Source organism: Amaranthus tricolor, chromosome 12 (genome assembly GCF_026212465.1).
Source record: "Amaranthus tricolor cultivar Red isolate AtriRed21 chromosome 12, ASM2621246v1, whole genome shotgun sequence".
Lineage (NCBI taxonomy): Eukaryota > Viridiplantae > Streptophyta > Magnoliopsida > Caryophyllales > Amaranthaceae > Amaranthus > Amaranthus tricolor.
The window spans coordinates 1,730,446-1,741,462 of NC_080058.1; the positions used below are offsets into that span (position 1 = coordinate 1,730,446).

Here is an 11,017-nt window from a genome sequence, read left to right on the forward strand (position 1 = left end):
TCGGGTTGAGTTTATGTTCGAATTATGTATAAATAGGTCTTGAATTTAGATTCTGTGACCCGAACCTAACATGTTTAGTTAATTGAATAAAAAAAATCACAACTTTGACAAGATCTGTTATAGATCCGGTTTACTCAATTTCAACCCACTTAATTTGTTTAGAGTTTATTGTTTCCAATTTGAGATATTTAGCATGGACTAGATCTTATTTTTAAGTTCTCGATTTTAAACTTTTGAATTATGTGCTGTTATTTTGTATATATCATGAAAAATTAGAAAACACTAATTTTAATGGATCAAACAGATTACAAGCTAAGTTTAAAGTTTTGACCTTAACTGAAGTGGGGTCGACATACTCGTTTACTTGATTGGTTCAAAATCACAACCCAAACCTAGTTATTTTAGGTTAGGATCCGACCGAATTAATAAATCCGACTTTTGCCGCTCCTAAATAACATATCATAAAACTTATGTTTTTATGTTGATAATCATATTTTCCCTTTTCGTTCGGTGAAGGACTACAATACTCCTTAAAAACGAAAATACTCGCATATGCTTTTGTTCATTTTCAAATTTAAATGGAGCTAAATAAATAATTATATTTATTTGATTTGTTATTATGATAAACAATAATATTAAAACAACTCATTAAATTAATTAACTTTTTAGTTATATGAAATATAGATGATGTTTACTATTAATTGTCAATTAAAATAACCTTTTGATACTGAATGCTAAATATTTCAATTGAAGTGACAGATGAATAAGATTTAAATACTATGTCAAGTAATCAATTCAGCAAAAAGCTTAAAAGCTTAAAATGATTGTTGGTGATGATCTCTATCAATCAATATGTAGAAGTGATATTTATGATTTGGAATTGAATTTCGTCGGTAGTATATACGCCTATGTTCCATTCAAATTACAAAATTATGAAAATCGATGTGACAACTTTGAAGAGCAAATGTTACAATCTTAATGGAACACAGGAGTATTTGTTCTTTAGAACACTAAACCCAAGGCCAAAAAATAGTGTCTTAATCTATCTATAAACATCCATGCTAATTTTAGGTACTTTTTTGGTAATGTAGTATGTAAATGTGGTTATCTTGGAAAAAAGAAAAATATTTATTAACTTTATTATTATTACTTAAACATGAATTATAATGTATGCTTTATTACAACAAAATAAAGTAATTTCTATGAGGCTCTCTATTTCTAATTTTCATTATTATCCTTTTGTGCACAAAACATCCCAACATAAGCCAAAAACATCACCTTTTTATTCTTTCTATGAGAATGAAATTTTGTGTATGTTCTCTTTATAAAATGAATGTTCAACTACAAATTTTCCCAGCCAGGAATGTTCGCCGTTGCTTCATTAACCATTGTCACAAGCCTCACCTGCACCAATGACCAACAATCAAAACATTAAAAAAAAAAAAAAGTTTGGCAACAAATAAAAAGCTTTTGTCCCTAAGTCTGGCGACAAAATTAGCGACAAAAAGATATTTTCTGTCGCCAATATTGTTGTTCAAAAATTTTTAAACGGTTTATTTTTTAGTAATTGGGCGGGATAAGTTTGATTGAACAGTAAAAACATTTTTGCGACAAACTTTTTGTCGCCTATTTTGTCACCATTTTATCTCTCTTAATTTTGGCGACAAAAAGTTTTGTCAACAAAATCTCTCTCTTTTCTAGTGACAAACTTGGTGACAAACTTTCTGTCACCAAAACTTATTCGTCATTTTTTTTAATAAGCTAAGTATTGTGTCATATCTCTCTCCATCTATCATGTTTCTTCTCTGATCTCCATATTTCTACATTTCTTCTCCTTCCCTAAACCCCCCATAAACTTATCTCGACAAGAAGTTTAATCACTTCATTAATGGAAGCTACTATCCTTCGTTCTCCTTCTTTCGAAAAAAAACACTTATCTTCTCTCTAATCTCAAACTTTTTAAAAGATCTTTCCAATATTGAGTTTTGGATGCTTTGATCTGGATTGTATTTTCTTTGTTTTTTTCATGTGAATGCTTAAATCTGGGTTGTATTTTTGAATCTGAGTTGTATTTTTGTTCTTGTTCATATGAATTCTGGGTTTGCTTTTATCCTTCGTTTTTGTGTTGTTGTTCGATTTTGTTCTTTGATTTTGTGTTGTTCTTCGATTTTGGGTTGTTGTTCTTTGTTTTTTTTTCTTCGATTTAGTGTTGTTGTTCTTCAATTTTTTGTGTTGGGTCTTTGTTTTCTTTTTGTTTATGTTCTTTATTTATTTTTTAATTTTGGGTTTTTTTTGTTCTTCCATATTATATTAGACCATTTATGAATTTTTAGAATTTTATTTATTTTTCAGAATTTGGAAAGGATAATTAATTTTTTTAGGGAATCATTAATCTAATAAAAAACCATTAACAATTTACTAATTATTTTTTAGTTAAAATTTAATTTACTCATTAAATTTCATTTAATTCAGTTTTGTTGTGTAAATATTGCTTTAATAATATATATTAGTTAAAAAATTAAATATTTGTTGTTATTGTTAAATAATAATAGTAATTAGTATTATTATTTAACAATAATGACAAATATATTCAATTTTTTCAATGACTTGTAATCAATGTTAGCGACAAAGAAGGCGACACAGTTTTAGTTTTGTCGCTAAGATGGCGACAAAATTAGGCGAGAGGTTTTTTTTTGACGACAAAGTTTTTAACGACAAAGCGTTTTGTCGCCTATTTTATCGCCAAACATGTTTTGTGAAAAAGTAAGCGACAAAAACCCTCTGTCTCCATATTGCTTTATATTTGCTTTTGACATAGTATATATTTTTATCATACATCAATAGAGTATAAAATATATTATAAAATTTCTGCGATATATTTTTGAGAGCTAGTCCAACCAAGATGATTGATTTGAAACAAGTAATGTTTTGTAATTGTTTTCGACTTCAATGGATATTGCAATTATTAAATTTCTTTTGTAAGATCGAAAGTATTGTTGCATTTATTGAGGCGACTACTCATTCTTTTTATTTAAATGTATGTATAAGGTATGAGTTACTCTCGGTGAGACAACCTCAAAACTAAAAATACATTTTTAATAATTATATTAATTGGATTATTAACCCGTGTACGGAGAACGTATTACACGGTGACAATGTCACACATAAAATTTTGTGACAAGGTTAAGGTTAAATGCATAGGTTTAAGAAAAGGCCTTCTAATAAAGTTAAAGATGTTTATTAGACTTCTTTAACAAGTGACAATTTCTTACAAATTAAGTTAAATAACTCAAATTAAATTTGAATAGGTAAGAATTTTAATGGTTCTAATCAAGTCATTAATTTATTTGACTCAATCTAACTTGTAAATTTTTATTTTTTAAAAATTACGAGTTGATATGACAGAAAAACATAAACATAAACGAGTTGCATAATAAACCATCTTTTTATAGGATCTGCCATATTAAACACCTTTAATTTGTGTCTATAAATGCAATTATCTTATCTTAATAAATCAAAAAAAACATACCACAGTCTCAGGAATTCCAGGAGGAGGCAGTGTAAGATTCTTGGGTGGAGGGTTGCTAAGGTACGTTCTTTTGTCAAAACGCCACTCTCCAATCTTTCCATAAGTCAGCTCTCCCTACACAATTTAGAATTTCATAGCAAAGTGATTAATTAAAAAACTACAACAAATATAATTAATTCATTATTATTGTTATTAGTTATTATTATAATGACTATATGCATGATTAGTACCTTCATGTTATAATCACATCCATAAGTATAATGAATGATATAGGTATCCCCTAATTTTTGGTCCCATGGAGGCTGCAATACAAACAAATTTTACATCAGAACGTGACATAGTATATCGGAGTTTTGTTAACTATTTTAAGCTTATGTTTAAGTTGGTTCCTCGACAATAGATTATATAATAACATATATTGCGCTTTTAGCTATCAACTTAAGCTAATGGTTAATTAAAACTCTAGTATATGTTATACTCCATACTCTAATAGAGTATGTATAACATATACTGAGGATTTAATCATCTTAAGCACATTGTTGTGAGAGGAAAATCCAACATTTTAGTACAACGTGATTGTTAGAGTATACAATATATTATGGGGCTTCAACCATCTAGCCCAAAGAACTCTTATGTGAGGAGGCGTGTTGGAGTATATAAGATATCCTGGGACCTGGGGTCTCAACCATCAACTTAAGCTTTTAGTTGAGGCTCCTGAATATGTTACATACTCTAATAATGAAGCTAATATGTTAGATAATTCAATATTAATAGTATTTTTAATCAAATTATTTGGTCATAGTCTAGATAGGCGCCGGCCTAGATTTTCACTTCAATATTTGATATGATTATACAATTAGCTACTTATTCAGTACCTGCACCATGAATTCTTTGTGAAGAATATGTTTCACACCATGCAATGCTGATGCTATGGCATATGCGTACCTATACAACGACAATTAATGTTAATTGATCTCCAATTAAATTCTTCTTTATATCATTTAATTGATATTCACACTTTTCGTTTTAATTTGTCTCGTAGATTTTTTTGGTTTCTCGATATGAATAAAATTCAGTTGATATAACCATAGTTATACGAAACCGAAAATTTTAACTTCCCATCGTTTTTAAAATTTTAGATTAAGGTTTTAAAAACTGCATCCCCAATTGATTTTTCAAACCCAAAAACATACTAATATAATTATTAATACTAAAATCCTTCTTTAAATTTTTTTTTTTTAAAGTTTCAAAAACTTTAAAATTAATGTTTCTTGTTTCTTTTTCGTAATACTGAATATAACTAAAAGACAGCAACGTAACTCACATTTCTTGCACCCAACCGAAAGTTGTATCAGCCTCCGTATCATTCTTTATACGCAATGATACATTCATCCATGTAGGTGCAATTTTCTTCAATATGGACTATACGACACCAAAAAATAAAATTCCAATCTTAATTTGAAAATACGAGTAAAACATATAGAAGAAAAAAATCATTCAAATTTACCTTTCTTATTATGACCGGAGAATTTCCGATAGGATCCACATTTGATATAGATCCTTTTGGGTAAAATTTTCTTACGATCTTTTCGTTTTCAGCGGGTTTGATGTAGAAAAACGGGAATGCTACCGGGTATTTTCCGACAGCTAAGTTAGGTAAAGGCCTTACAAACAAATGATCTGGTTCAGCCATCAACACATATCTATCATAACATTAAAATTTCAAAACGTCATTTTATAACAAACTCAAACTCAAAAAAATAGAGTCAAATGATAGAATTTTAAAGTCAATCAATCACTCACTTTTCCTCAATTGTTGCCTTTTCTAACCATTGCACAAATGCCCATGGTCTATTTAATACCACATATCCCTAAAAATAATTCCCAATTAAGATAAACCATAAATGAGAGAATTGGAAAGCATAAATAAAATATAATTAATTAAATCAACCATTAAGACTCAAGAGTAATTGACAAGGCATCCTTAAAATAAATATAATTAATTATTATTTAGTCATACTACCTTAATTGCATTGAATTTTGTTAGTGAAGAAAGATGTACCTGCAGTGTATATATTAAAATTTTACTTTATTATCAATAAATTATTGTATGATTAAGAAAAGCAATTGCAGAATCAGATTTATTTTTTTTTTTTAAATGAGCACTGTTTTTTTTTCAAGTAAGATCTTTAATTCGAGTAATCCAAATATAAAAAGAAAAATAAAATTCTTTGTATATTCTAAAATCATCTAATGGTAAAATGTTATAACCAACTCAAAAATTCTTTGTATATTCTATCAATCAAATTATATAAGGTGGTAAAATGTTACAATCATAAAATTCTTTGTATATTCTAAAAATCAAATTGGTTGGTAGAATTAAAAAGGTGGTGAGAACACTACCTAAAATAAAAGTGTGAGAAAATGAGAAAAAACGTACACATAAAAGTTAAAAAGATGGTAAAAACACTAGCTAAAATAAAAAATCATAAAATTAAATAAATATATCAAAATATAAAATGTAGCAATCTCTTAAAGAATGAGCATTTGTTTTTGAATATGTGAGCATACATTGAAATGGCCCAAAACATCAATTCATAACCAAGCCAAAAATTTATTTAAGACTAAACCAAAGCAAATAAATACTCCCTCCCATCTTTTCTACTTGACCATTTTTCGTATTTGGTAATTTTCTATTACTTGCGTGATTTTTCTTTTTAGTAAAAAGATTATTTTGTTTTCTTCAAAATTTTATTTGTATGACCCACTGTTAAACTCTTAAGCAAGGGTAACAATAATATTTTCTAGATCCATTATTAAACAAAACTAATGATACTTTTCTTATATAAACTTCAATTTAACTCTTTTAATACCTCATTATTATTAGCGTTTAATGCAATTATAAGCACGAACAATATTGAAATTTTCAAATAATGTTTTCAATACATGCAATTATATTTCAGTTATATTTAAGTGCAACTAAAAAGTTAGACAATTCTACTAGTATATGTTTCCATATGCATTAAAAAGCTATTCACAAAACCATTTTTCTATTTTTATAACATATTTTTTATAAAAATATCTAATGTAACCATTTTCGTTTCAAATTACCTCTATATGAGGTTAGTTTTTGAAAAAATATTATAAAAATTAGTTATTCTCATACAAATATGCTAAAACATCAATTCAAAAAGAACTAGAGCAACTTTTGTACGTAACTTTTTCACGATGAGATAAGTTTTAAGTGGTTTATTTAAATAATTAATTAGGTGTTTTAGTATTTTAAGTGTCAAATTTAACATTTTAGATGACGAAATTATTTTAATTTTGAATTGATTTAATTAGATTGTTTAGCCCAATTTAAAATTATAACAGTATGACCCGTCTTAAATGATAATTTAAAAAAAAAAATTAATAAACAAAGAGACAAACTTAAAGCCAAAGCCAAGCAAAGTAGAGTAAAAGTATCTTCATTCAAACAAAAATGATAGCTTACCCGATCAAGCCCATTAGGAAGAGGATCCACCACAAAAGTAGGTATCTCCTCCATCAAATTATCACTCCGACCCGAATGCAAAACCCGAGTAAACCCGCCCATACCCGACCCGGGCAAATCTTTAACTTTTTTATACCAATAGTACATTATCCGGCATTGCCATTTGCTGTAAATTGCATCAGTTGCTGTCACAACTACATGAAATTTCGGGTTCGATCCGCGGGCCAGTTTCCGGGTCTCAGGCATCTCCATAACAGGGTCTGACCTCCCCGACCCATGATCACTAATTCTTGTTGATTGAATTCTAATCAACAAAAATGTGGTAAGACTATATGTAGCTAAACAAAATCCAATTGTTAAAACCACCCATAAAAATAGGATTCCTCTGCTGATATTTCTCCTGCCAATTCCATTTGTAAAATTTCTCATTTTTCAGAAGAACCCAGATTCTGCAAGTAGAAAATTATACATTTTTCAGATGAATTTAATGAAAGATTGCATGAAAAGTATAAATAAAGTGATCATTTTTGGAGGTTTGAATTTGAAACATGAAAAACTCAGAAAAAAGTTTTGAGTTTTTTTATGTTATTAGGTGAATGAAATCAGTGCAACATTAAATGCTATGCCATTTTCAAGAATGAATCATTTAATACAATATATTAAATCAATTTTTTATTTGTTCAAAAGAGTTGAAATCGGAAGTGAATCTAGGTCCGAATATGTCTAATAAAAATTATTTGTTAAAAGTCATATCACTTGAATTGTATAACAATATTAACAAAAAAACGTATATAGAGTATATATATAAGATATAATCTAGAGTCTCAACGATTAGCTTAAGCTTTTGGTTGAATTGGCTTCTTGACATTGTATCAGAAATCAGCGTAACAAGAGGTCACGTGAGAGTCTATACACATTTATACTTCTAACCTAAAAAGTTATCCTATAAAGAGTTTATTAACACATAATATATCATGGCCTAAATCATAATGAAATTTGAAATAAAAAAAATGAAAGTTAAAAGAGGGAAAGATGGTACCTGGGTTTTGAAGAAGGGGAGAAATTAGAGAAATGAATTAGTATTGATTGAGAGAAGAAAAAGAAAAAAAAAAGTATAAGTATGAAGCATCACATGGAAAGTGATGTAGGAGTGGGACATTGATATTGATGAAGTAATGAATTAAGGAAGAAAGAAAATCCAAGTTACCCTTTCTAAGACGTTTGTAAATGTACCCTACTTCACAATTGGGACACATTTTTATCCTCTAAAGGTGGTGGATGAATAGTTAACTTAGTTTTGTAAATAATTTTTTTAATTGATTGGGATATTATTAATAGTATTTCTCTGTTATTGCACATTATTAATTTTTATAATTTTAATTGATTGAATTATTTTAATGAATTTTAAGTTAATGATTTTTAATCCAAAACTAAATAGTTGACTTTTTTTTGTCCTCCTTTTGGTGAATGGATTTATTTAAAAATATTTATTTTTGTCATCAAAAAACTAAAAATAAATTGTAAATAATTAATTTTCACCAATAAGACAAAATTAAAATTATTATGAGTAGTTTTTTCATTTATTATTGCTTATTGGTTTTTCAACTTACTATTTCTCTAATCAATAACAAACAAACAATTAATTTTCACCAAATAACTTCATAACAGTATGCTTAAATAATTAACTTAATGGTAGTAAATCAGACAATACTTTTAGCTGGTCGAATCAAACAACTCCAAAAAAAGTCATTTATCAAATAGGCCTATAGACTAGATAGGTCATATATAGGTGTACGTGGTCCCTTGCTCGAATGATTTGCCAAAACTTTTATGTTTATTATCGCATTCACAAATTTAACTGTTCTCTTCTTCTTATTCACACATTTCTTTCATTGAATAGTGACATGGCCGGCTATTAGGGGGAGCAGCATGAGCTACCGCTCAGGACCCCGATTTATAGACGGCCTCATATTTTTACTATATGGTTAAAATTAAAATAAGGGCTTTTTCTATATTGTATAACAAAATTAAATAGATAGGGAGAGTATTAAAATTTAATGTATTCACATTCAATCTATTTTTTATAAGATAATTATATAAATAGGTTAATAAATTTATATTATCCGCTTGTATTGAATGATTAGGATATAATTTACTACTTTTATTATTAGTTCAATTAAGATAATGATAATAGTGGTTTAAACTTTAAACTTAAAAGGAATGGCTATTTGAATGTATGATTAATAGTTGTTGGTCCCATGTAATTATAAAATTTATCAATATTTTAATATATTGATAAAAAATAATTGTACTAATTAAAGTATTAATAAACAAATTTGTAAATACCAAAATATAATAAAACGTAATTTTAAATTTTAAGGGCCTATAATTTATAGTTTGTTCAGGATCTTTAAAATGTGAGAGACGCCTCTAAATAGCGATTTTATTGGGGCATTTAGGTAGGCTACTTACAATACTTTAAATTAAATTTTTTTTAAAAAAGTAATGAAAGGTAAGCGGATGAAATTATAACCTTGTCACCTACATACCCTTTTTTATTTCTAAATTTAGACTTCCTAAATTATATAACGCCCCCTCCAAAACCATCCCCGGTGTAAACAAGACGAATCTAAGATAATAGTACCAAGTGGAAACAAGGGAGGAGTATTCATTAATCAATTATTATTTGTATTTTATATTAAGTTAATATTTGATAAGGGAGGCTGACTTGGGCCTAGATTCCCCTTGATATAAATGAGTAAGTTTTTGGAAAATTTGAAATTTATAAGACAATTAATCAAAAAAATGAACAAAATAGTATAAGTTTCAATGAAATTTCAAAACCTAAGGTTTGGGGCTGTTCGCAATTAGTAACTGCGAACAGGTCAAAACAGGTCAAATAGCTGTGAGCAGTTACTGCGAACAGCATGCTCCACAAAAACAGGTCAAATAGCTGTTCGCAGTTAGTAACTGCGAACAACTATTTTGTCTTTTTTGACCTGTTCACAATTAATAACTGCGAATCGCCCCAAATCTCAGGTTTGCGAATTTCACGTTTACTTTTAGAATAAAGTTGAAACTTATACTATTTTATTCATTTTTTGATAAATTGTCTTATACATTTTAAATTTTCAAGTTTTCGACTATGAATGAGTTTATAAACATGAATAGTAAGCTAACCATAAAATTGAAGAAATCATCAACAACTGAACTATTGTTTTGAAATCTTCTCACCGGGAGAAGGTTTCTCGCGAGATTAGAGGTGTTCAACGGGACAGATTGATCCAACGGATCGCGGGTCGGGTCACATTTTAACGGGTCATTGGCAGGTCGGGTCATTAACGGGCCTTTGTGTAAAGGGTCAGGCCGGCCCGGATAATTATAGGAATTGGTTATAAAAAATATTTTACCACTTGTTTTTATATTTTTATATGATATTGTTATATTCATAGTTGAATTGACCTAACGGGCCATAAAGTATAATAAAAAAAAACTATTTTATGAACTTTTAAAAAATGGGTCATATTCAAATGGTCTTGACTCGCCTCGCCCCGTTTAACATTTGACATGACCCGCCCTGCCCCACCCCATTTAAATTTTGACCCGCCCCGCCCCGATCTGGCCCATTGAACACCTCTAACAAGATGGGCTCTAAAAGTTGTTACCCAAATGTCAAGGAAGGACGAAGAAGAAAAACGCTTTGATTGAAGGGTTTAAGCCCACAATCCAAATCATTAACAGTTGATCTTATGATACTGTCTTTCTGTAGAACGACTGTTAAATTACAAAATTACATTCTCATAATTTGTATTATCGTACTATTTAACTTATGTACGACCATGTCTCACATTGAGACAACCCTCATACAATATCTTGTGAAAAATGAAAAGACAGGGCAATTTTTGTTTCAACCGGTCTCTTGAGAGACCGTCTTTCTGAGAGACATCTCTCAGCCCAACCCATTAAAGTTCAATGCGTACTCTTACTTTATA

At 28.7% G+C, this 11,017-nt stretch overlaps 1 protein-coding gene across 3 annotated transcripts; it reads right to left on the reverse strand.

The window, feature by feature from the left end:
* Positions 1-1,136: 1,136 nt before the first annotated feature.
* LOC130796726 (hydroxyproline O-arabinosyltransferase NOD3-like) lies at positions 1,137-8,234 on the reverse strand. Of its 3 annotated transcripts, XM_057659095.1 has the most exons (10): positions 8,065-8,234; positions 7,026-7,474; positions 5,553-5,591; positions 5,333-5,400; positions 5,037-5,232; positions 4,854-4,951; positions 4,405-4,474; positions 3,760-3,831; positions 3,530-3,643; positions 1,138-1,404 (listed from the first exon to the last, which is right to left on the reverse strand). In XM_057659095.1, the coding sequence occupies exons 2-10, from the start codon at positions 7,452-7,454 to the stop codon at positions 1,342-1,344; spliced, it is 1,149 nt and encodes a 382-aa protein (XP_057515078.1). In that variant the 5' UTR covers positions 7,455-7,474; positions 8,065-8,234; the 3' UTR covers positions 1,138-1,341. The 3 variants fall into 3 exon arrangements, with proteins under 3 accessions (XP_057515080.1, XP_057515078.1, XP_057515081.1); XM_057659097.1 differs by lacking the exon at positions 8,065-8,234 and having other exon boundaries at positions 1,137-1,404; positions 7,026-7,589; XM_057659098.1 differs by lacking the exon at positions 5,553-5,591.
* Between the last annotated feature and the right edge of the window lie 2,783 nt (positions 8,235-11,017).